Source organism: Lampris incognitus, chromosome 16 (genome assembly GCF_029633865.1).
Source record: "Lampris incognitus isolate fLamInc1 chromosome 16, fLamInc1.hap2, whole genome shotgun sequence".
Taxonomy (NCBI): Eukaryota; Metazoa; Chordata; class Actinopteri; order Lampriformes; family Lampridae; genus Lampris; species Lampris incognitus.
Genome location: NC_079226.1, coordinates 6492676 through 6520134, shown reverse-complemented (window position 1 = coordinate 6520134; position 27459 = coordinate 6492676). Strand labels below are relative to the sequence as shown.

General features: G+C 47.0%; 1 protein-coding gene across 2 annotated transcripts in view; it reads right to left on the bottom strand.

The window, feature by feature from the left end:
- Positions 1-27108, bottom strand: part of rragd (ras-related GTP binding D) — a 65123-nt gene extending 38015 nt beyond the window's left edge. For both annotated transcript variants that reach the window (XM_056295980.1, XM_056295981.1), the window contains exons 1-5: positions 26890-27108; positions 12114-12409; positions 10380-10579; positions 5239-5353; positions 1831-1973 (exon numbers count right to left, since the gene is read on the bottom strand). In XM_056295980.1, coding sequence (XP_056151955.1) covers positions 1831-1973; positions 5239-5353; positions 10380-10579; positions 12114-12409; positions 26890-27034 — 899 coding nt within the window. In that variant the 5' untranslated portion in view covers positions 27035-27108. The remainder of the gene's footprint in view (positions 1-1830; positions 1974-5238; positions 5354-10379; positions 10580-12113; positions 12410-26889) is intronic.
- Between the last annotated feature and the right edge of the window lie 351 nt (positions 27109-27459).

The following is a 27459-nucleotide window of genomic DNA, read 5'->3' as shown; positions in this document are numbered from 1 at the left end:
ATGTGCTATTGTCATTTTACTTATGATTTGATGATGATGATGATGATGAGTTTCAGACAGACAAAAGAATATTCAGTATTATGGGCGCTAATGGAATGTTACATAGAGAGAATCTGTTCAAAATCATGATTCTTTCCCTTGAAATAATGAAGATTGTTGTTCTTAATAAACCCTCTAACACTTGTGTATACTGGTAAGCATTCATATTGCATTGGTATTTGACCTCCTCAAATCCCAGAGATCCATTAAAAATGAACCAGAGTCAACAGCTGTTGTTGTGTCAGGACCTTCCTCGCTGCCAAACAAACAAAAAAAACAAAAAACCTGGTTGCACTATCTTGTTAGAGGTAAAGATTTTCTACCAGCTTACTCTGTCATATCTGCTGGTTAGACACAGCAACTTCTTTTTTCTTTTTTTTTCTTTTGAAACTCACCACTACCCCCCTTCTTCTTCCTTGTTTGGCTGTTATGATGAAAATGTGAAATGCTATGATTTTTTTTTCCTGCGAAAGTCCTACCAGACAGACCATTAAAATTGAAAAACTACAAAAGCATTCATGAGCTGGGTTTTCAGGGATTAGCCATTGTCTTGAATACACCGGCAAGCGGAAGTATCAAAAATGACATTTTAGGCAGCTTTCAGACATTATGCAGCTCACAATTGGAACAAACTCCCTGAAGGGATCAGATTTGCCCGAAGAGTGAGGTCCTCGAAATCCAGGTAAAAACGTTCATGTTCACCACTGCATTTCACCAATCACTTTAACTCTGACTGATTGTGTTTAATGTCTTTTTATGACTTTATGTAAAGCAATTTGAATTCCCTTTGTGCAAGAAATGCGCTATATAAATAAACTTGCCTTGCCTGGTTTGACAGTAGCTGATCCACGAGTAACCACATTGTTTTTGTAGTTGCTTACTGCAATGGTTGCTGGTAGTAAGGCAAGACTTTCCTGGGGGTAAATGACACGGTGCAAAGCGTTTTACGTCTTCAACATGGCAACCAAATGCCAAAGAAAAAGGCATGCACAGTAGCTGCAAGTTTTAAGAGGAAGAAGAGATAAGCAAGCAGATAATGCAAAAACAAAGTCATATGAGACCTTCAAATATTACGTCAATAAGTAAAAGTCAGGTTCAACCATGTGTTTTGTTTTTGTTTTTTTGCTTGGCGGTGAGGAAGGTGCTGACACAAGAGCCCCGGTGACTCTGCTTCATTTTGAACAAATCTCTGGGATTTAGCGAGATCAAACACCAACATAGTTACAACAGAGTCCATAGGTGCCGGTAAGAAACAAAATGGTGACATTCAGGATTGCGGCTTTAAAGGCAGATCAACAGGGTGACCACAGTCATAGGTTGACCCTTCCTGGGCTGCTGTGGAGGTATACATCCATCCATCCAAACCGCTTATCCTGCTCTCAGGGTCACAGGGATGCTGGAGCCTATCCCAGCAGTCATTGGGCAGCAGGCGGGGAGACCCCCTGGACAGGCCGCCAGGCCATTACAGGGCCGGCCGGCCGACCGACCCACACACACACACACATTTACACCTAGGGACAATTTAGTACGGCCGATCCACCTGACCTACATGTACACGCGAGGAACATGCAAACTCCACACAGAGGACGACCCGGGACGACCCCCAAGGTTGGACTACCCCGGGGCTTGAACCCAGGACCTTCTTGCTGTGAGGCGACCACGCTAACCACTGCGCCCCCTGTGGAGGTATACGTGGTATGAAAGTGAAACCGTTCCATCTAAGTGACGTGTAGCTGTAACTGAACAGGGGGCCGTGTGTTATTCCAGTCGGCCACGACTGGCAACTCTTACCCGTAGATGCAGGAGATGTCAATGATCACGTCGATCATGTCACAACACAGCTCGTATGTCTGCATGTCCACCGGACTACTGTCTGTGGCGATGTAGATCTTACTGACCACGTCAAACAGGAAGGCCTTCTCAATACCGGAGTTCTGATAGCAGAGACAGAGGCCAAGCAAAAAGAGGGATGAGCGTCAAAGCGAGAAAAAGAGAGGCGAATGCAGGCCTCTGATACAGCCGCCCGCTGAGTCGTCATTATTAGGTCTACTTAGGAGAGCTGTATATCACACGACAAATAAATCTAGAATAAATTCATATGCACTTACTTCTTATGAGAATCCTTTAAAGAAAAAAATGTGATATTTATCAGTTGTCCCATTATCGTGAATAAACTGCTTACAATGTGGGGCGACACTTTACATGAGCTATTAACTAATTTGCATTTATATAACCAATGCTGTTAAAACTTCAAGAGGTCTTAATGAGTAATTCAGCATTTACTTTTAACTTGTCTCTGTCGACCCACATTTAGAAAAGGGGATTAATAAAGTGGTGTAGATTTTCTCCCTCAAAACTACCGTGTGACCATTTTCCCTTATTGCTTGTATTTCTTGATTTTTTTTTTCCTTCAGAAAATGTTTTTTCAACCCAGAAATTGTAAATGTTTACTACTGCTTTAATTGACTTCGCTAAATCATTTGATTATAATTAACCTCAACTAGATGTGTGCAGGAAACACATAAAGCAATCAACTAACACGGATTTAAAAATGACACCATCCTGAGGCATTAATGCAGAAATGATGTGCGAGAGTCACTGTGGGGGATTTGGATTTCTCTTCAGAGAGAGGGTGAATCGTCGTCGGTGTTAATTATATATCAACTTTAGCCAATTAGCACAAAAGAGTTGTCATTCCATGGACTGTCAAAACATCGTCAGTGGCAAACTTTATTTCTTTTTTAGAGTTTAATAATTTAACGTTCCCGAATGCGAAAATTAACATTCCCTGCCTAGGGGCGCCCGGGTAGCTGACCGGTCTATTCTGTTGCCTACCAACACAGCGATCGCCCGTTTGAATCCCTGTGTTACCTCCAGCTTGGTCGGGCATCCCTACAGACACAATTGGCCGTGTCTGCGAGTGGGAAGCCAGATGTTGGGTATGTGCCCTGGTCTCCGCACTAGCGCCTCCTCTGGTCAGTTGGGGGGGAAGGGGGGACTGGGGGAATAGCGTGATCCTCCCACACGCTACGTCCCCCTGGTGAAACTCCTCACTGTCAGGGGAAAAGAAGCGGCTGGCGACTCCACATGTATGGGAGGAGGCATGTGGTAGTCTGCAGTGCTCCCCGGATCGGCAGAGGGGGTGGAGCAGCGACCGGGACGGCTCGGAAGAGTGGGGTAATTGGCCAAGTATAACTGGGGAGAGAAATCCCCCCCCCCCAAAAAAAACCATTCCCTGCCCACACACAAATGTTAGAGGAATATTCCGTTTAAGTTCATGTGGATTCTTATGGGCAGTTTGGTTCTGGGGTGGAGTTGTAGACTTCTTTTTACCACTGGGTAATGGTAGAAAGCAGAATATGTAATCACAGAAATAGTGTTGTTTTTTTATGTTTCACCCTTTTTCTCCCCAATTGTACTTGGCCAATTACCCCACTCTTCTGAGTCGTCCCCGGTCGCTGCTCCACCCCCTCTGCCGATCCGAGGAGGGTTGCAGACTAACACATGCCTCCTCCCATACATGTGGAATCGCCAGCCGCTTCTTTTCACCCGACAGTGAGGAGTTTCACCAGGGGGACGTAGCGCGTGGGAGGATGACGCTATTCCCCCCAGTTCCCCCTCCCCCTCGAACAGGCGCCCCGACCGACCAGAGGAGGCGCTAGTGCAGCGACCAGGACACGTACCCACATCCGGCTTCCCACCTGCAGACACGGTCAGTTGTGTCTGTAGGGACGCCCGACCAAGCCGGAGGAAACAAAGGGATTCGAACCGGCGATCCCCGTGTTGGTAAGCAACGGAGAAATACTGTATTTTAAGCAAAAATAATGCTTCACAGGCAGTATTAGTGTCCCAGACATTTAACAGAGGGCTACACAGACCCTGCAAAAGTGAAACAGGGAGGGAGGTAAGAGAAAATCTAGTCTATAGAAGCAAGGCCAACATGAAGAGCTGGTAGCTGACCAAAAAAAACCCAAAAACAAACATTCCAGATCTTAATAAACAGCAACATAAAATCTGGAACGCCGGATCGTAGGGAGGAAACACTACTTAAACAAAAAAGAAGGAAAAAAAAAAACCCCACTCTAATCCAAGACACAACTGATGTTTGACCATCCAAAACATCACTCTGGGAGGATTTCTGTATAAACAAGAGTCTGATTGTTGACGTGTGCAGAGCGACATTCATTTAAATGCATATCAAAACCAATATGCATGCCAACAGTTGCTTACCATCAGCATCTCCTGTGTGATGTCTGACTAAAGCAACACCGACTGTCTGTCTGCTACTGCCACCTATTGACATTGCAAATTAAAACTGAACCCATCGAGAATTTGCATGCAAGAAAAAAAAAAGGATCAAGGTATGAATCCTAGAGAGTTTAACTAGAGGCATCTGTTAAGCTGTTACGTGAGGAGATAACGGAATATAGAGATAATTAGGACTCGAGACTCCTAAATTAGTCGAGAGGTTTCTGTGCAACACAAAAGTAAAAGATGTAGAGATTATGACTGGTCACACTACTATACGCATTAGCCGTTACCCACGGCCAAACAGAATTCATAAGCAAGAATCTCACTCTCATTTCTACTGTAATAAGAACCCCCACTTTATTTATTTATTTTTTATTTAATTTTGGGGATCCCCCCCCCCCCCAATTGTATCCGGCCAATTACCGCACTCTTCTGAGCCATCCCGGTCGCTGCTCCACCCCTCTGCCCATCCGGGGAGGGTTGCCGACTACCGCATGCCTCCTCCAATACATGTGGAGTTGCCAGCTGCTTTTTTTCACCTGACAGTGAAGAGTTTCACCAGGGGGACGTAGCATGTGGGAGGAGCACGCTATTCCCCTCAGTTCCCCCCTCCCCCCCGAACAGGCGCCCCGACTGACCAGAGGAGGCACTAGTGCAGTGACCAGGACACATACCCACATCCGGCTTCCCACCCGCAGACATGGCCAATTATGTCTGTAGGGACACCCGACCAAGCCGGAGGCAACACGGGGATTCGAACCGGCGATCCCCCATGTTGGTAGGCAACAGAATAGACTGCTACACTACCCGGACGCCCAAGAACTCCTACTTTAGCTTGAACTTGCCCTCAGTCACCCTCACTGTCAGCACAGAAGACAGCAAAAAACATCCAAGGCGCCGCTTCAATCAAGACAATTAATGATGCTGGTGAGGAAGACTAGTACTCACCGAGATGAAGATGTTTAGCAGGTTCTCCAGAGTCGGCAGCTGCGGGATAAGTTTCTGGACCACTTTGCTGAAAGCCTCAAATATTGAGTGGTCATAGATACTGGTAAGATAGAAGCTGTGGGGGTAGAAAGAGGAGAGTTTGAATTGAGAACAAGCAGAACGAGGGCAGCACCATAGCAGCAGGGTGCTTTCGTCTTGAGAGTTCAGAAGTTCACCTATATGTTCAGACTAGTCAGGGAGCAATATCTGAAAGCAACACCCACTTAATTTTTGGATTTCGCCCCCCCCCCCTGCTTTTCCTCCCCAATTGCACTTGGCCAATTACCCCACTCTTCCAAGCCGTCCCGGTCTCTGCTCCACCCCCTCTGCTGATCCGGGGAGGGCTGCAGACTACCACATGTCTCTTCCCATACATGTGGAGTCACCAGCCGCTTCTTTTCACCTGACAGTAAGGAGTTTCGCCAGGGGGACGTAGCGCGTGGGAGGATCCCGCTATTCCCCCCAGTTCCCCATCCCTCCCCGAACAGGCACCCCGACCGACCAGTGGAGGCGCTAGTACAGTGACCAGGACACATACCCTCACCCGGCTTCCCACCCGCAGACACGGCCAACTGTGTCTGTAGGGATGCCCGGCCAAGTCGGAGGTAACACAGGGATTCGAACCGGCGATCCCCATGTTGGTAGGCAATAGAATAGACCACTATACTACCTGGACGCCGGTAATTTCTTTTACATCACTATTGTCAAGACAACCGAGGAGGCTTTTTTTTCTTCATAGCGTAACAAGACACATGAATTTACTTGCAAGCCACAGATAAAAACACTACGTCAGAAGAAAGGGAGATATTTTCACAGACGAGGTAAAGCAAAATTCCTATTACTCATATGCGTGCCGTAAAGCAATCCCTAAATCTCCCGGGAAACATGGGGATAGCGAACTCAAGTCTTCTGTGGGGGAGTGACCTGAACAGTGGCGGTGTCATTCTCCCATAGCAATCACACTATTTGACCAAAATGAATTCACTGGTCTGACGTGGCAGAACTTACCTGGTCCCACTTTAAAACAAATCACTGACGTATTTATTTCTCTTGGTTCCAGTAGTACTTGAAAATACGACTTCTATAAATCAATCAAGCAATCAAATATTATTCATATAGTACATCTTGTACATTCAAACACAATGGAATGTACTATTCATGAGGATAGACGGGGAAAATATACATATTAGGGGTCGACCGATATGTTGTTTTTTTTCCCAGGGCCGATACCGATATCGATCATCGGTAAGTTATGGCGGCCGATAACCGATATTTGGGCCCGATATTCAGTTGCAATAAATGTACAAAATTTACTATGGACTATATACAAAAATATACTGAAAAGTTGAGTCAAATCACTGTATATCCAAATTGGGTAAGCTGCTGGTGTTTTTGATGTGTAGTATTCAGGTGCAAAAACACAAAACCACTAGCATGACAATGTTCAGGTTTAGACACTGAACAGAAAAATGTACTCTGCAAACTGTCATGTGATTGTAGCAGAAATAAAATCTTCAGCTGGTAACTCTTGTACCAGCTAAAGATGTGGTCCAAAAACATCAGGTGCTAAAAGCAAAACCAAACACTCATCTCTGAAATAACAATTTCATTACTTTGGTTTATTTGAAAGCTCCAAATAAAGAGAAAATTATCAAATGTGACAAATTATCGTTCATTTGTCAAGTATTCAATTCATTAGATTACCCAAAACAGGCTTATCATGTTGTTTTTCTTATCTACTACTACTACCAGCTTTGGCTGCTCCCGTTAGGGGGCGCCACAGTGGATCATCCGTCTTCATCTCTTCCTGTCTTCTGCATCTTCCTCTGTCACACCAGCCACCTGCATGTCTTCCCTCACCACATCCATAAACCTCCTCTTTGGCCTTCCTCTTCTCCTCTTGCCTGACAGCTCCATATTCAACATCCTTCTCCCAATATACCCAGCATCTCTCCTCCACACATGTCCAAACCATCTCAATCTTGCCTCTCTTGCTTTGTCTCCAAACCGTCCAACCTGAGCTGTCCCTCTAATATAATCGTTCCTAATCCTGTCCTTCTTCATCACTCCCCATGAAAATCTTAGCATCTTCAACTCTGCCACCTCCAGCTCCACCTCCTGTCTTTTCATCAGTGCCACTGTCTCCAAACCATATAACATAGCTGGTCTCACAACCATCTTGTAAACCTTCCCTTTACCGGCAGCCATACCAGCATGTACCCTGGCTCTGCCGAATGACGGAAACAAAGCAGGTATGGGCTTAGCTAGTACTTGGATGGAAGACCTCCCGGGAAAACTGAGTTCCTGCTGGAAGTGGTGTTGGTGGGCCAGTAGGGGGCAGTCTTACCTCTGGTCCTAATAAAAACAACAACAAAAAAATCCCCAGTGCAGTGATGGGGACACTGTGCTGTAGGAGATGACGTCCTTCGGATGAGACGTTGAAACCAAGGTCCTGACCCACTGTGGTCATTAAAGATCCCATGGCACTTATCACAAAGAGTAGGGGGGTCCCCTGGTGTCTTGGCAAAATTCCCAAACTGGCTCTCCCCATCTGGCCACCTAATCATCCCCCTGTGAAATTCACTCAGTGTTTCAGTTGGGTACTAGACATTGGTGATGGTTGAGGTGAGTTTCCCCCCTTCACTGTGAAGCGCTTTGAGTGTCTACACAAAGCGCTATATAAATGTAATCCATTATTAACTCTTGCTGGTACCCTTCTGTCGCAAATCACTCCTGGCACTCTTCTCCACCCACTCCACCCTGCCTGCAGTCTCTTCTTCACCTCTTCTGCAACCCCCGTTACTTTGAAAAGTTGACCCCAAGTATTTAAACTCATCAACCTTCATCACCTCTACTCTTTGCATCCTCACCATTCAGCTATCCTCCCTCTCGTTAATGCATACGTATGTATTCCCTCTTGCTCTACTGACTTTCATTCCTCTTCTCTCCAGTGCATACCTCCACCTCTCCAGGCTCTTTTCAAACTGCTCCATCTCATCCGTCAACCTGTCCATCACCGTTGCAAATGAGAAAGGGCTCAGAGCCGATCCTTGATGTAATCCCACCTCCACCTTGAACCCATCTGTCATTCCTACCACACACCTCACCACTGTCACACTTCCCTCATACATATCCTGCATCACTCCTACATACTTCTCAGCAACTCCCGACTTCCTCATACAATACCACACCTCCTCTCTCGGCACCCTGTCATATGCTTTCTCTAAATCCACAAAGACACAATGTAGTAACTCCTTCTGACCTTCTCTACACTTCTCCATCACCATTCTCAAAGCAAACATCACATCTGTGGTGCTCTTTCATAGCATGAAACCATACTGCTGCTCGCTGATCACCTCTCCTCTTAACCTAGCTTCTATTACTCTTTCCCATATCTTAACCTAGCTTCTACCTATTCATCAAAATCAGTACCAGTATACTTCTTCTCCACTCCTCAGGCATCCTCTCACTTTCCAAGATTGTGTTAAACAATCTAGTTAAAAACTCCACTGCCATCTCTCCTAAACATCTCCATGCCTCCACAGGTATGTTGTTTTATATGTAATGCATTTCTTAATTGAATTTCCAGGAAAAACACTATATTGTGACATATCATTACCGTGATATAAAATTATATATACCATGATACAAGATTTTGGCCATATCACCCACCCCTAGCTGTGTCTTTAATATGGCTTCCATAAAAATCCACCAAGACAAGACCAAGAATTGTGAATGAAGTTAGTTAGCTGGCCAGACCGTCCTTCAAGGAGTAGGGTCTGATTGAACCCCTTACCAAAGTCAGATAATGAGAGAAACAGGTGGGATTTTTCTGTTTTTAAGTAATAAATCCCTATTCTGTTAGGCAGGACTTCCAGTGACCTCCTCCAAAATAACATCAAGTTGCAAATTCTTAATGTGGAAATCATGAGCGACATGGTGGCGATTTGGAGAAGTGAGCAGGAGAATTCTCCTGGCAAAAACTCCATAAACTCCCAACTCCACTGGGCGGCACGGTGGCCCAGTGGTTAGATTCAGATTCAGATTTACTGAATCAACCTTCTGGGAGAGAAAAGTTGTCTGAATCTGAAGCTGAATCAAAAGAAACACGCATGTTAGGGTTTATACTCCTGTCTGCGTCCCTGACCGAAGCAATGGGGAAAAAAGTGGAGTTGGTCCCCGGGCGCAGCAGGAAGGCGGCAGCCCACTGCTCCTAGCTACACAGATCACAACTAGGATGGCTTCATTTGCAGTAAACGGAATTTTCCCAAGGGGATTAATAACGGAACCTTAATTAACTTAATTAATGAAAAAAAATGTTGGGCGCCCGGGGTAGCGTAGCGGTCTATTCCGTTGCCTACCAACACGGGGCTTGGCGGTTCGAATCCCCGTGTTACCTCTGGCTTGGTCGGGCGTCGCTACAGACACAATTGGCCGTGTCTGCGGGTGGGAAGTTGGATGTGGGTATGTGTCCCGGTCGCTGCACTAGCACCTCCTCCGGTCAGTCGTGGGCGCTCCCCAGATCGGCAGAGAGGGGGTGGAGCAGCAACTGGGACGGCTCAAAAAGAGCGGGGTAATTGGCCAGATACAATTGGGTGGAAAATGGAAGAAAAAAAAAGTTGATGTTTGTGGTTTTATTCATCACAACAAGAGATACAAGCACAATCTATTCAATGGTATTGTAAATCAGCAACATACTGCAGATTTAGAAGTACTGACAGGGCCCATTACAGCTAGCAATGCTACAGTTACTAAGCTAACTCGCTAAAGCGAAGGACTGTAGCTGAAAAATCAGGCTTTTAGCATCGCCTTTGGTAAACAGGTGAGGCCATGGTAGTTCAAAACTGTTTGGTGCATATTCTTGGCAAATCTTTGATAAAGCTGACAGAATGACTCAAACGTGCCTTAAAAAGAAAGTGATCGTTTTTTGTTTTTTGTCATAGTTACCAATGTAGAGTGGTGTTTAGTGTTGCTAGAGGGATGTGGAGATCTGTGACACAATGCGCCTGGAGAGGAAAGGGCGTCACGTGTCCGACCAAATTTGAACGGCACTAATCAGAACACTGTACGAGTTTCTTAAGCCATTCATGAATGAGGGTCACCTGAGATGGATCCGCTCCAGGCCAGCATCTGCTAGGTCGTCGTTGGCGCGTTTGTGAATGTCCCTCTGCTTCTCCATCTTGTGGTCATCCGACAGACCGTCCACTTTGTGGATGAACACCTCGAAGTTAATGTCCGGATTGACCTTGTAGGCACTGGTCACTGTGAGATGCAGCCTACTCAGAGCCTCCACGTAGTCATCCTGTTGGCAGAGGGAAAACAACCCCACTTTTTGGATGCATTGGTACATCAGTACAAGGAAGTCTGTCCCGAGTGTTAAGGGCGTGGGCAGTTTGAAGGTATTTCGTAGCTGCAGCAGTGTATCCAAGTCTCACACCCAACTTCCCTCAAACACTCAACTCCTTCTCAAAAAACTCATAAAACTTGAATTTTGGTTTATGTGCCTGCTGAATCGTGGCCCCCTGGTGTGAACTGAAAGAATTTCTCAGTCATAGTCACAGCGAGGCTCTTTATCAAAAGAATGACAGAAACGCTGCCATGCTGGCATGGAAGGCTAGCGGCATTTTTTTTTCTGCATGGAAGACAAGTGTGCGGACGCAGTCTGCAGATGGATATGGTGCCTAATGTTAAAATCTATTTGAAGACACAGCATGTGTATCCAAACTACAGTCGCTAAAACTGCTGAAGCAATGTTTTAATCAAGCAAGTGAAGAGTTTTTTATTTACTGATCTAATAACCTATCACAGTGGTTCTCTATCAGGTCCTCAGGGTGTACTGCTGGTTTTCTATTCCGCCAGGTAGTTAAATAATTCACCTGACGCTCCAGTGATTCAAGCCTGCAATCAAGGAGGTTTTAGACCTGGAACAGCAGGTGAATGTAATGAACTAGCTGGTAGAATAGAAAATTAGGCTTTTACCCTAATTCGCAAAATAACACTATAGTTCATACAATATAACACCCATTTTGAGCATCCATCCATCCATCCATTATCCGAACCGCTTATCCTGCTCTCAGCGTCGCAGGGATGCTGGAGCCTATCCCAGAAGTCACTGGGCAACAGGCGGGGAGACACCCTGAACAGGCCACAAGACCACCACACAGGCCCGACATACATAGACACACACATTCATACCTAGGGACAATTTAGTACGGCCGATTCAACTGACGTACATGTCTTTGGACTGTGGGAGGAAACCGGGGCACCCGGAGGAAACCCACACAGACACGGGGAGAACATGCAAACTCCACACAGAGGACGACCCGAGATGACCCACCAAGGTTGGACTACCCTGGGGCTCGAACCCAGGGTCTTCTTGCTGTGAGGCGACCGCGCTAGCCACTGCGCCACCGTGCCGCATAAGAACAACATCTACTTCAAAACTAATTTGCTGGAAGAAACCCTATTGGTGGAAATTAGCATGGCCTGTGTTGTGTGTAGGGATGCACCAATATCACTTTTCACTGGTACCAGTTCTGAGAAGAAATCTTTAAGTAGCCACTGATACCGAGTGCTGAGCCGATCCACGACATTTACTGAACAGTGCAGATGAGTTTGAGGTCAACAGGCAAAATTACTGACATAAAATCTGTTTTTTTCCACAATTAAAGAAATACTTGGTTCTAATTTTCTACATGTTTACGCTGCTTGTTAGTATCGGATTTTAGTTTTGGTGAAAGTCTCTGATGTCGATACTCCTTTTTACCCTGGTATTTTAGCCTGATCTCCAATACCATTATCGGTATCAGCGCATCCCTACCTGCTCGTGTCTTCACCTGTGAGTCGATGACAAAGATCAGAGCACCAGTGGCCCTGAAGATCATCTCGTAGTCGAAGGTGGGGTCAAAGAAATCAATCTGCCCGGGGAAGTCCCAGATCTGGAAGCTGACGAAGGAGCTGCTGGAGACGTCCTCCCGGCAGATCTTGTTGGTGCTCTCGAGGAAGAGGGTCTCGTTGGGGGACATCTTGTGGAAAACCACCTTCTGGATGGAGGACTTGCCGCTGCGCCGAAGGCCCATCAGCAGGATGCGGGGTTTCACCTCCCCACTGAAGGAGTCACTGAAGCCCAGGACTAGTCAGAGGGAGAGAGGGAGAAAAAAAGATGGAGACAAGCACATTTTTCCAGCCCTTTTTCTCCCCAGTTGTACTTGGCCAAGTACCCCACTCTTCCGAGTCATCCCTGGCACTGCTCCACCCCCTCTGCTGATCCGGGGAGGACTGCAGACTACCACATGCCTCCTCCCATACATGTGGAGTCACCAGCCGCTTCTTTTCACCTGACAGTGAGGAGTTTCACCAGGGGGACGTAGCGCATGGGAAGATCACGCTATTCCCCCCAGTCCCCCCTCCCCCTTGACACTGCGATCGACCAGAGGAGGCGCTAGGGCAACAACCAGGACACATACTCACATCCAGCTTCCCACCTGCAGGCACAGCCGATTGTGTCTGTAGGGACGCCTGACCAAGCCGGAGGTAACACGAGGATCCGAACCTGCGATCTCCTTGTTGTAGGCAATGGAATAGACCGCTACGCTTCCCAGACGCCTGGCAATCACATATTTTACAAATCCTTTCTGGTTTCACGGGAACATGACACATTAATGAACCTCTGAAAGAACAGCCAGTACTGTATTAGGCATTGTATGCTTTTCAAAACCAAGCTCATGTTTTAAAATCAAGAAAAACTGGTCCGTGAGGAAAGAGATCCAATTACAGCCCGGCTAATGGTCATTCATCATGACCCTCATGAGCAATGTGTCACAATCCCTCCACAACACACTGATCAAAGTCAGGAGCACCTTCGGCAACAGACCTACCCCACCCCCCAAGTTGCTCCACAAAACACCACAGACTCCTCCTGCTGCCGGCCATAAAACTGTACAACCCCTCCCCTTTCTACCACAACACTGAGCCCAGCATTCTAAGTGGATGCTGAAGCAATGGCATTAACTGCTGTTTTTATTTTTTCCATATTAATATTCAAATGCTGCACACTGTGACCCATATATCCTCTAAAAGTACCACTGTAGATAAGATTTATTTATTACTTATTTTATGTGTAATAAGCATCGGTCAGCTTGTCATTACGTGCAATATATAACTGAATAACTGTACCTTGTGTAATAAGTGAACATGTGAACATGCTGCTGCATCCCTTTCTCGCTGCTTTATTTTTATTTCTTTATTTTTCTATCAATTCTCCTGATCCATCCTGCTTTTATATATAAACATACATCTCTTTATTCTATTTTATAGGCAGCAACAATTTCAGTTTTTGTCCAGTTCTTTACGTTTTTTATACCCTATAGCTTTTTCCTTTATATTCCTGCTATTGTGTGTAATTTTTTGTATTGTGTGCCTTTGGATTATGCGAGCTGCAATGAAGCTTTAATTTCCCTCGGGATCAATAAAGTATCTATTTATCTATCTATCGATCTACTCCTTTAGGTAAACAAATAGTCAAATAAACTATTCATACAGCACATTAAATACATTAAAATGCAATGTGCTTTACATTAAGTGAAAGTGCATGGATACAAAGAAGTCAATATAAACAATTGATAATCAATAGACAATATAAATAAATGAATAGTAAGAATAATAATAGCAAATGAAATGATTATAAAACAGAATGACAATATAAAAGAATACTACTATAGAGTGCCATGAAACGGTACTAGAGGAGGCAAGCACTAAACATTTCAATAGATTTTTTTTATACATTTATTTCTGATTTTTCCCTTTTTTCTCCAAATTTAGTGGCCAATCGATCCCTATTTTAGTTCAAACACCCATCCTCGTACTGCATGCGTTCACCAACTGCATCTCTCCGGCCGGCAGTCTGGAAGGAGACGCCTCCCCACTTCTGGGACAAGGTGAATCCAGGCCGAACCACTGCTTTTCCCCCACACCCCCAGAGACGCATTCACGTGACGAACACAAGCCGACTCCGCCCCCCTCCCAAAGACAGCGCTGCCAATGATTGCTGCTTCATGGAGTCCGGCCATAGTCGGATCTGACGAGACCGGGGCGCGAACCCCCGTCCCCAGTGGGCAACTGCATCGCCACAAAGCCGATGCTTAGACCGCTACACCACCGCGGACTTCAATAGCATTGTTACTGAAGTAAAAGAGAAGTACTAATACTAGAATTATATTCATGAAGGCAAATGTAGACTTGCCAAAAATGAAAAACATTTACCCAAAAAGTCTAACTGGCAGCACTGGAAGGATTTTCTCAATGTACCTTTACCAAACATGTTGATGCTGCTGACCATTTCACTGCTCTCTGGAGCGTATAGTCACTGGCATCCTCCTCCTACCTTTACTTGATTTTACCAGAAGTTAAGCCCACACGAAGGGTAAACATAAAATCAAACATAAACAAAATGAGACTGATCGATCAATCAATCAATCAATCAATCAATCAATCAATCAATAGCATTAACAGCACCACGGTGGCCCAGTGGTTAGCACTGTTGCCCCACAGCAAGAAGGTCCTGGGTTCGAACCCCAGGCCATCCCAGGTCCTTTCTGTGTGGAGTTTGCATGTTCTTCCCTGTGGTTTCCGCCGGGTGCTCCGGTTTCCTCCCACCATCCAAGACATGCATGTTAGGTTCTGTGCCCCTGACCGAGACATGGCTAGAAGAAATGCGGTTGCTCCCCGGGCGCTGCATGGCAGCTGCCCACTGCTCCTAGCTACACGGCTAGGAGGGTTAAATGCAGAGGATGGATTTCTCCACAGAGATTAATAAAGTACCTCTTCTTCTACTAACAACTGAACCCCAAATTAAGGTCTTTAAGTTCAAGCAGGAAGACAGACGTTCACCCAATGATCCATCTCGGTTACGTGTGCTGGCTTTTCTGCCAGCCAGCTTGCCAATAGTATTCGAATATCTTAACCGACACGTCTCTTCACTGTCATGAAAGTCTGTCCCACTTGCCCCTTCACCGCCCAACGGCCACCAGCGTCAAGACCCCGTCCATGGCTCCCGGGTGAGAATCTCCAAATCCGAATTCATTTGTAGGGTCTTGCACCCTATAAATTGTCATTAGCAACGGGGTCAATGCCAAAGTTCTTTTAAATATTGTATTAAACATTGTTTCAACTTCACTTTTGTTGTCGGGTGTCCTTCCTTTTATTTGGGGGGGGGGTTTCCCCCTTTTTCTCCCCAATTGTACTTGGCCAATTACCCTATTTTCCGAGTCATCCCGGTCACTGCTCCACCCCCTCTGCCAATTTGGGGAGGGCTGCAGACTACCACATGTCTCCTCTGACAGATGTGGAGTCACCAGCCACTTCTTTTCACCTGACAGTGAGGAGTTTCACCAGGAGGACGTAGCGCGTGGGAAGATCACGCTATTCCCCCCAGTCCCCCCTCCCCCCTGAACAGCCGCCCCCGTATCATTTGAAAACTAGTTTTGGTGCGATTTTATTACCAAACAGTTTAATGTGGTAGCTTAGATTCTTAAATTGGGTTTTTCAGATGTATTCAAATATTGTGATAAATTTTTCTGATATTGCATAAAATTCCTTATGATTATCATATTAACAACATTTTCCATATCGCCCTGCATTATTGTGAATAGAACATTTCTGACCTTAAGACCTAATGTTGGTCCTTATGGATATGCAGCTGTATGGGAGTGTCTTACAGTAATGGGTGGATGTTAGCATGCATGCCTCAGATTGCAGTGGCGGAGTACTGAGAGTGGGTATAATGGCAGCTTGTTCCAGGCAAGAGGAATTCACTGCTGAGCATTCTTGAGATGTTGCGGGCCAAACACACAATCGAACACCAGCGAAAGAAGAGGCCCAATTCATAACCTCAATGACATGCCCACACCCTTTAACATCTATATTGAGCAGTCCAGTGAACTGTGCCATCATTGAAATGGACCAGTGGATTTATGACAGTGTGGCCTGATGATAGTGGGTTATGTTATTTTTTTATTCACCCCTGACTGGATTTCTTTCTGAAGGCTTGCCCTGCCGTGGTGTCGTATAAGAGAAATCTAGCCATAAGGGAACATATCATCATAGTGTTAGATTATATCCAGGGTGCAAATTATGGTTGTGGTGGTGGTGGTGGTGGTGGTGGGGGGGTTCCTGGATGGGGAGCTGAGCACCCTTTAATGACACTTTGAGACCCCTAACGAAGTAAAAAATTATCAAAAGCGAGGGCTCTGACTTTGAATTGAACTGTATTTTGGGGTTTGAGTTTGGGATTACTGTGTTAGAGATGATTTCTCATGGCAAAAAGACTTTGCACACCAATTATGTCTTGAGTACTGGCAAACCATTTGACTATAATTCATCCAGCCATCCATCATCCAAACCGCTTAGCCTGCTCAGGGTCGCGGGGAGGCTGGAGCCTATCCAAGCAGTCATTTGGGCAGCAGGCGGGGGAGGGAGACACCCTGGACAGGCCGCCAGGCCATCACACAGGGCCCACACACACACACACACACACACACACACACACACACACACACACATTCATACATAGGGACAATTCAGTATGGTCGATTCACCTGACCTACATGTCTTTGGACTGTGGGAGGAAACCGCAACACCCGGAGGAAACCCACATAGACACGGGGAGAACATGCGAACTCCACACAGAGCACGACCCGGGACGACCCCCAAGGCTGGACTACCCCGGGGCTCGAACCCAGGACCTTCTTTCTTGCTGGGAGATGACCGCGCTGACCACTGCACCACCGTGCCGCCTTGACTAAAATAAAAGTAAAAATGAATTAATTTTATGATTATTGTTTTTTAACACTGACATTGTGTGTATGAAGACCGGAGACAACAGCATCTTGGTCATTGTTCACAGCACAGGTGCCGCCAACACCCTCCATCCAGACATGGCAGCTAAGGGACGATGCAACACACAAGTCAACCAGACTGCAACATCGAGTGACCGAAAAACAAAAAGGGAAACAAAAACACATAACCCGGTCCTGCAGGCGAGTTCTGCACAAAAGCTAACGCCGCTTCTCCCTTTTCTTCACTACCAGTGGAACGACTTGGCCTCGGTTTTTCTCTTCATTTCGGTATCGTGACCGATCTCTTTATATATTCCAACATCTAGTAATTCTTCAATGCCATACACCAGACCTTGCTGTCAGCGTCTTGAAGTTTCCGGATTTATACAAACCATTATTTATAACTTGCAGTAGCTGTCTCAGCATCACCACAGCGGAGGAAAGTAAAATGAGAGCGGCAATAACTGACAAGGAGCTTGGGATTGATGGCGTTTGTGTTTGACTGCAGTGCTGTTGTATCAGCTCCTTCCCCGCCGGCAAACAAAACAACCTGGTTTAAAGAGTCTTACTTGTTGATGTTGTACTATCTGTTGGCGCAGGTCTTCTACCAGCCTGTTCTGTCATATCTGCTTGTTAGACACAACAACGTCACTCAACTCTGCCTTCTTCTTCCTCATTTGGCTGCTGTGACGAAGACGTAAAACATGAGACAACAGCCATTAAAACGAGCAACTAAAAAAAAGGGTTCACGATCTGAATATTCACGGATTAATTACGGTCTCGAATAAACTGGTGATAGAGGGGGCGTCCGGGTAGCGTGGCGGTTTATTCCGTGGCCTACCAACATGGGGATCACCGGTTCGAATCCCCGTTACATCCGGCTTGGTCGGGCGTCCCTACAGACACAATTGGCCGTGTCTGCAGGTGGGAAGCCGGGTGTGGGTATGTGTCCTGGTCGCTGCACTACTGCCTCCTCTGGTCGGTCGGGGCATCTCTTCGGTGGGGAGGGAGAACGGCGTGATCCTCCCACGCCCTACGTCCCCCTGGCGAAACTCCTCACTGTCAGGTGAAAACAAGTGGCTGGTGACTCCACATGTATGGGAGCAGGCATGTGGTAGTCTGCAGCCCTCCCCGGGTAGGCAGAGGGGGTGGAGCAGCGACCGGGACGGCTCGGAAGAGTGGGGTAATTGGCCAAGTACAACTGGGTAGAAAAAAAGGGGGGGGGGGGTTTAAAAAAAAGGTGATATCAGGAGGGGTATTTGTTTGCATGCAGATCTTCAGCATTGTAACTTTAAACCGTGCTGAACTGAACTTCGAAACGGTAATGAAAACCGACGCAATTTAGAAAGCTTAAGAACCCTGACACTGAAACCTGCTTTGCAAGATAACAAACACATTCAGGAGCACAAGGACTTGCCCATCAGTTCACAGGGACCACACTGTGTGTCTGTGTGTGTGTGTGTGTGTTTACTGAGCTGGGCACAATGCCTGGCCAATCACATGCTCTCATTTGACCCTGGCACCATGTCCTTGACAGCTCCCTGCTGAGGAATGTCAGCCTCATTCTAAGGGAGAGCTGTGAGGCAATCCCTCCATTTGACATCTTACCATCCATCAAACCGTGAAGAAACACTAACGCAGGCCTTGCAGCTGAAGACAAAATGGCATTCTGCAACCCGGTTGGTCCTCGTCTGTGTGTGCCGCTCTACTGAAGTCTATGGACATGAAAAAATTAACGTGGCACTACCCAAAGTACAGTGTCTGTTTTGAATATATTTCACCCTCTGGGTGAAAGCCAGCTCTGTGTCAACACAGTTCACTTAAATTCAACGCGTATTTGTCCCCACAGCCTTTTGTTTTAACATATTTCATTAATTTATTACTAATATACAAACGATTACAAATACGACTTTAGGGAAAAGAAACTCATTTCAGCCGCTAACAGAAAACACTGATCATTTACGAGCATAATTTCCATCATTTCAGGCCGGAACATACTTAGACATACTTAAATACATACTTAAAGTTTTGAAGAAAGCTTAGTAATACTATCCAAATTAATGCTCACCTGTTCATTTCTGATCATATCTTCTCTCTAGAAATGTCACTTGTACTAAAAATGTGAAACGTTATGCCGCCGAGGTAGAAAAAAACAAAAAAAAAGTTTTACAAAATACATTCTTTCCTCTGAAATGTCACCGAGGGCCACAACACAATTGAAAACCAACCCTTTTCCTCAGAGATAAACACCTTTTCTTTTGCTGTAAGGGTCTTTTCTTCCTAATCCTTTCATGGCGTTAAATGGAGTGGGGGCTTTTCTGTTGGAATTTTCCAACTGCGCGGCACTGATACCACCCACCGTAACACAACACAACCGCTGGAGATGTAACGTGATTTTGCACGCTTGTTCTGCGGTCTGCTGCGGACACAAAACCATGACAATCACCACGTCTTGAACCCTCACCAACCTACACGTCTGATCTGCAGACGTTCTGCGGTTGCATGATAAATGACTCTTCTGAGAGTGAGTCAGCATGTAGCATCCTTGAGCCTCCTACAGACTGCGTGATTTGGACCGTCTCAGACATAAGATGACTAAACTTGGCGATATCTTTGGCCGTGGCTCCAAAACGGCGGTCCTACGTCGCACTGTGAGGCAGGTTCAAAGACGGCCGTTATTACCCAGATAGCATCCGGATGTGGGCCACTTCAGGCAGTGATGCAGCACTGGTGGCCTTCTTCGTCTGGCCCTGACAAAATGGATGTGAGCCTGAAGTGGCCCACATGCATAATAGCAAATATGGCCCAAATATGCCAAATCAAATGTGGGCCTTTTTTGGCAAAGACGCGGTGCTCTCGGCAACATGTGATCTGGATGTGACCCTGAAGTGGCCCGTGGGGTAAATGGCGAATATGGCCCAAATATCACAAAACAAATATGGGCCACCTTTGGCAAATATGTGGCACATGCGGCATTGCTATGGCTTGGTTCTGGCCCAGATCTGGTAAACAGGATGGGACCGCCCAAGTGCCATCATTCCACACAGTATGTGGGCCGGATAAAGTGTCGGGTGTGGGACGGGTGCGGGCCACAGCAATTTTGCTATCTGGGTACGGTCTTGCGACTGAAGATAACCTGGGACAAAAGTCTGACAGTGTCAGAAATTTAGGATGACCATCTCACGATGTGACTGCCGCTACAACCTACGTCGCACTGATCAACGCGATGCAGAATCTTTGCTGGCGCTGAACACAAACAACCAGACTGTTAGCATCTGTGATCCAAATGCGATGGATTCAACAAAACAAGCAAAACGTGCTGCGGCGACTACTGAAAGGACTCGATTCCTGCTTGGCGTCATGTTGCTCTACCAGCGGCATAGATGGATTACGTGCGCTGATGCGGCGTTTTTTATGGACTTGCATCGTAGCCTGCTATTCAGTAGGCGTTATCGTACAGTCTACATACATCACACTTGATGTCGTACCCAAGTTTATTAGATCCATAATTGCACAGTGTGGCTTGCCATAAACCTATAGGATTGCTAAAATTGTAGTCTGTGGGAGGCTTTAGAGGCTGGAGGATATCAATTTTTAATCCAAAACGGTAAATAGTCACAATTTAGACAAGCGATTGTCACCTCATGTTAAAACGTTTGATGACACAAAATTCAAAAAAGAAAAGCGGTCAGTGGACAAAATGATACAACTTTAACAGACTAGAGCCTCTCTCTTTTTGGATATACTGGGTCTTAAACTTAAAGCTGCGGACATATTTTTCCAACATTGACATACAGCTTAATGGAGAAGAAAGCTTCGATTATCAAACGTGCAAAGGAAATTTGAGATAAGCACTGAGAGTCGAAGTATTTTCTATGCAGTATCGTTGCTTTATTTAATTTAAATCCATCATAACTTTAGCTACTGGTAGAAACTGGGCCCTCTGGCCCCCAACCCTGATGCATGTAATTTAGTACATTATCATGATGTCCGTCTAAAGGCCCCTTATCGCTTGGGTTCTCGAAAAATATTGACAAAATTAAATATCACAATATTTTTGACTGAATACCTCAATATCGATAATGATATTTTTGGGATGGCTACTGCTGCAATAATAAGATATCTAAATAGCAGAAAATGTTGGTAAATGATCATTAGTAACGTGGATATGATGACCAAGAAGGTCGAGACATTCATTGTTCATGTTACTACTACTACTACTACTACTTTCGACTGCTCCCGTTAGGGGGCGCCACAGCGGATCATCCGTTTCCATCTCTTCCTGTCCTCTGCATCTTCCTCTGTCACACCAGCCACCTGCATGTCCTCCCTCACCACATCCATAAACCTCCTCTTTGGCCTTCCTCTTCTCCTCTTCCCTGGCAGCTCCATATTCAGCATCCTTCTCCCAGTATACCCAGCATCTCTCCTCCACACATGTCCAAACCATCTCAATCTTGTCTCTCTTGCTTTGACTCCACACCGTCCAACCTGAGCTGTCTGTCTAATATACTCGTTCCTAATCCTGTCCTTCGTCACTCCCAACCAAAGTCGTAGCATCTTCAACTCTGCCACCTCCAGCTCCTCCTCCTGTCTTTTCATCAGTGCCACTGTCTCCAAACCATACAACATAGTTGATCTCATATCCATCTTGTAAACCTTCCCTTTAACTCTTGCTGGTACCCTGGATTGGGTCCTGGGCTGTTCTGTTCCAGTGGCGACTGGACACTGCTTGGCATCCTGCGCATCATATTCTTCATATATCTTATAATTCCATTATAATTCTGTTATCCTCTTTTAATGTCGTATTCTGTAAATTGTGTAAACGCAACATCCATTGCACGTTGTCCGTCTTGGGAGCGAGATCCTTCCTCTGTTGCTCTCCCTGAGGTTTCTTTCTATTTTTTCTCCCTGTTAAAGGGTTGTTTTTTTTTTTTAGGGAATTGTTGCTTATCCGATGCAAGGGTCCGAGGACAGGATGTTGTGCTGCTGTAAAGCCCCTTGAGGCAAATTTGTAATTTGTGATATTGGACTATACAAATAAAATTGACTGACTGACTGGCCCTTCTGTCGCAAATCACTCCTGACACTCTTCTCCACCCACTCCACCCTGCCTGTACTCTCTTCTTCACCTCTCTTCTGCACTCCCCATTACTTTGTACAGTTGACCCCGGGTATTCATTGTTCATTTCACAAGAAAAGTCAAATAAGTTAAGAAAACGGTCTGACTTTACTGTAATGCAGCCTTTAAGATTAGGGAATGACAACATCTAAATTATATTACCCAGAACCACAATCCCACAACGCATCTAGTCTCGTGTCAACAGATCCATATTGTCTAGGTCTACTCCAACTCTTGCTTTGCTCCTTTCTGGGCCACCCTGTCCACCTTTGAACTGCAAGTTCATGTAATCATAAATAGTACAACACTATACACTGATCAGCCAAAACATTAAAACCATCTGCCTAACATTGTGTAGGTCCCTCTTGTACCACAAAAACAGCTCTGACCCATCAAGGCATGTACTCCAAAAGACCTCTGAAGGTGTTCTCTGGTATCTGGCATCGAGATGTTAGCAGGAGATCCTTTAAAGTCCTGTAAGTTGTGAGGTTGGGCCTCCGTGGATTGGACTTGTTTTTCCAGCACTTCCCACAGACGCTCGATTAGATTGACATCTGGGGAATTTGGAGGCCAAGGCAACACCTTAAACTCTTGTCATGTTCCTCAAACCATTCCTGAACAGTTTTTGTGGTGTGACAGGGTGCATTATCCTGCTGAAAGAGGCCACTGCCATCAGGGAAAACCGTTGCCAGGAAGGGATGTACTTGGTCTGCAACATTTAGACAGGCGATATGTGTCAAAGTAACATCCACATGAATGCCAGGACCCAAGGTTTCCCAGCAGAACATTGCCCAGAACACTGTCTCCGCCGGCTTGCCTTCTTCCCATAGTGCGTCTTGATGCCATCTCTTCCCCTGGTAAACAACACACATGCACCCAGCCATCCACACGATGTAAAAGAAAATCTGATTCATCAGGCCAGGCCACCTTCTTCCACTGATCCACGGTCCAGTTCTGACGCTCACATGCCCATTGTAGGTGCTTTTGGGAGTGGACAGGGGTCATCACTGCTGTGGACACTCTTACAAGTCTGAGGCTACACAGTCCCATACGCAGCAAGCTGCGACGCACTGTGTGTTCTGACACGTCTATTATAGCCAGCATGAACTTTTTCAGCATTTTGAGCTACAGTAGCTCTTCTGTGGGATCGGACCAGACAGGCTAGCCTTTGCTCACATGCGAGTCAACGAGCCCTGGGTGTCCATGACCCTGTCGTCGGTTCACCAGCTGTCCTTCTTTGGACCACTTTTGGTAGATGCTGATCACTGCATACTGGGAACACCCCACAAGACCTGCTGTTTTGGAGATGCTCTTACCCAGTCGTCTAGCCATCACAATTTGGCCCTTGTCAAAGTCGGTCCGATCCTTACGCTTGCCCATTTTTCCTGCTTCCAACACATCAACTTCAAGAACCGACTGTTCACTTGCTGCTCAATATATCTCACCCCTTGACAGGTGCCATTGAAATGAGATAATCAATGTTAATTCACCAGTGGTTTTAATGTTTTGGCTGATCGGTCTATAATCCAATCCCTCATTTTAACACCATCTTGGGTGTCAAGAGTAGACTTTTGCCACTAATGTCCATTGGGAGAGTGAAAACATTTGATGTGTTTCTTAATGTATGTCCAATTGTCCTCCATTTGAACACATTTTTCCGCTTTCTTCCATTTTTGCAAGGCAACATAGTGTGCAAACCTACACACAACTATATACATGTGAAATTAAATGTATAGGTTAAAACGTCTGCATCTTTGTCCATTCACACGCGCAAGACTATGGGTAAGGGGAGTATTTAAGCATGACGCCACCCTTGGTTTGGTCCGTCCTTTGTACCAGTTGGTATCTGTGAAGGTTCAGCAATGCAGTTTGGCAGCTGGTGGATTGGGAGGGGACGGGACCAAGCAGCAGTTTAACATTAAATGCTGAAAGGAGATGCCGGACACACCAGCAGGATTTGAAATGCATGCCTGTTAACTGTCTTAAACCGATTCAAATTCATCACGTACAACTAAAATAACTCTTTGAGTCCTCTGTGACATGCTTTTGAATGGTGCGGCCCTCTGAGGCTAATTCTGACTGCTGTTGTTATTTTCACTTGCTTGTCTATATTAATTTTTTGTTCCTATATAAAGCACTTTGTGACTTTTTGTTTTAAAAAGTGCCGCAGAAGTTTATTATTATTACCATCATTATTATTATTATTGCTACTACTAACCCAGACAGCATCCGGATGTGGGCCGCTTCAGGCAATGATGCGGCACTGATGGCCTTCTTCTGGCCCTGACAAAATGGATGTGACCCTGAAGTGGCCCACATGTATAATAGCAAATATGGCCCAAATATGCCAAAACAAATGCGGTCCTTTGCTGGCAAAGCCGCGGTGCTCTGGGCAACATGTGATCTGGATGTGACTCTGAAGTGGCCTGTGTGGTAAATGGTGAATATGGCCCAAATATCACAAAACAAATATGGGCCACCTTTGGCAAATATGTGGCACATGCGGCTTTGGCTTGGTTCTGGCCCAGCTCTGGTGAACAGGAGTGGGCCGCCCAAGTGCCGTCATTCCAAGCAGTATGTGGGCCGGATGAAAGAAAGATGTATGTCGGGTATGGGACGGGTCCGGGCCACGGCAGTTTTGCTATCTGGGAAAAGGAGAAAGTCACCGATTTCTAAACGGGACAGGCAGAGAGATGGAAACAGCCAACACACGCAGACAAATACAACGGGCTATTGAACACGTCTGCCACCGACGTTATACTATACACTGGTTTTCATTTGACTTAGAAGTTTCACAGCTTTTGGTGCCTCCCTCCCCAGATCAGACCATCCTGGGGGCTAAACGGACTGCAGATTATCCAGAGGCGTCAAGCGTGTGTCGATTTGTCTGTTTCTATTGGGAAAACGGGTCACAAGGATGTGCAGAGTTTGTAAAATCCCTTCATTGTACATTCAGAGACGTGGGCAATAGCGAAGTATCGATTATAATGACTTCCCCCGTTTTTAAACATCTTCTCCATATGCTGCGTGTTTCTTCTCCCCTCTTTATCTCTTTAATAACAGCAATCTGGTGGAAACAAGCTGTTTGAAAATAAAAGCGCAAACTCAAATTCAGAAGATAATTTTCAGCTGCATATCAGCCCACGGCCCGCCTCTACGCCCACCCTAACCAGTGACACTTCAATCCCCACAACACCTGTCAATCAAATGGGATTGACAGGTGTCACAATACAGGGACATGTAAGTGAACGACAACCAACCCTGAGTCTCTAGCGTGTTCTGGCGCTACCAGAGGTTCGGCTACACCGTGTGGCAGGCCCACGGGTCGGAGGTTCGGCTACACCATGTGACAGGCCCACGGTTCGGAGGTTCGGCTACACCGTGTGGCAGGCCCACGGGTCCGAGGTTCGGCTACACCGTGACGGGCCCACGGGTCGGAGGTTCGGCTACAGCGTGTGACGGGCCCACGGGTCGGCGGTTCGGCTACAGCGTGTGACAGGCCCACGGGTCGGGGGTTCGGGTACACCGTGTGACAGGCCCACGGGTCGGAGGTTCGTCTCTACACCGTGTGACAGGCCCACGGGTCGGAGGTTCGTCTCTACACCGTGTGACAGGTCCACGGGTCGGAGGTTCGGCTACACCGTGCGGCAGGCCCACGGGTCGGAGGTTCGTCTCTACACCGTGTGACAGGCCCACGGGTCGGAGGTTCGTCTCTACACCGTGTGACAGGCCCACGGGTCGGAGGTTCGTCTCTACACCGTGTGACAGGTCCACGGGTCGGAGGTTCGGCTACACCGTGCGGCAGGCCCACGGGTCGGAGGTTCGTCTCTACACCGTGCGACAGGCCCACGGGTCGGAGGTTCGTCTCTACACCGTGTGACAGACCCACGGGTCGGAGGTTCGTCTCTACACCGTGTGACAGACCCACGGGTCGGAGGTTCGTCTCTACACCGTGTGACAGACCCACGGGTCGGAGGTTCGTCTACACCGTGTGACAGGCCCACGGGTCGGCGGTTCGGCTACACCGTGTGACAGGCCCACGGGTCGGAGGTTCGTCTCTACACCGTGTGACAGACCCACGGGTCGGAGGTTCGGCTACACCGTGTGACAGGCCCACGGGTCGGCGGTTCGGGTACAGTGGGACAGGCCCACGGGTCGGAGGTTCGGCTACACCGTGTGACAGGCCCACGGGTCGGGGGTTCGGCTACACCGTGTGACAGGCCCACGGGTCGACGGAGACGCAACGCGCCAGTTGTCAGCCTGTAACTCTTCACTTCCAGTGACGTAGCGAGAACACCCCGTTTTAAATGGCTGGCTGGGTTACTGGCGGGGGACCCTTAGCGTCTACCAGCCCTGGTCTGGCCGATACGAGGGGTCTGCTGGGGGGCAGCCATAACACACGTCTGACATATAGTTTAATACATTAGCCAACCAGAACCACCGTATCGCGCCTTGCCCCTTCCTGGCACAGCGCCCCAAGCTGCCGAGGCAGAAGGCTGGCGCTCGACAATAAACCGCCGCTACTTCTTCTTCTTCGTCTTCTTCTTCTTCTTCGTCTTCTTGTTGGCGGCGGTTCGCCGTTCGAGTTTAAAGTGGACTGTTTTGGGGGGTTTTCCGCCCCCCTTCTCGGTTCAGGAGGAGTTCCCCCGTCCTTACCTCCGTCCTCGCAGCCGCAGTCCAGGTTTCCCTCCGAGAACAGGTCGAGGTCGTCGTCGTCGTCGTAAAAGCCCGCGGCCATTGTTTCTTCGTCGCCCTCCTCATCCTCCCCGCCGCCGAGCCGCGAGGCAGCCTCGCTCGCCATGACGGCTCGAGCTTGTCTCCGAGCTGCGGACGCGACGTCCAACTTCTCCCCGCTGTCACCCGATACGCGCGAGCCATGCCGGTGACCTTTCACCCCTCTTCCTCCTCCCCCCACGCCCCCCTGCAGAAACTTTTTTTTTTTAAATTCAAATTTCTGAGGCTTTCTTTGATAACTGTTGTTGCCACGGAGACTTTTTTTATTTTTATTTTAATTCGACACGACAAAATGTGTACAGGGACGCCTGGGTGGGAAAGAGGGACACCTGGGTGGGAAAGAGGGACGCCTGGGTGGGAAAGAGGGATGCCTGGGTGGGAAAGAGAGATACCTGGGTGGGAAAGAGGGACACCTGGGTGGGAAAGAGGGACACCTGGGTGGGAAAGAGGGACGCCTGGGTGGGAAAGAGGGACGCCTGGGTGGGAAAGAGA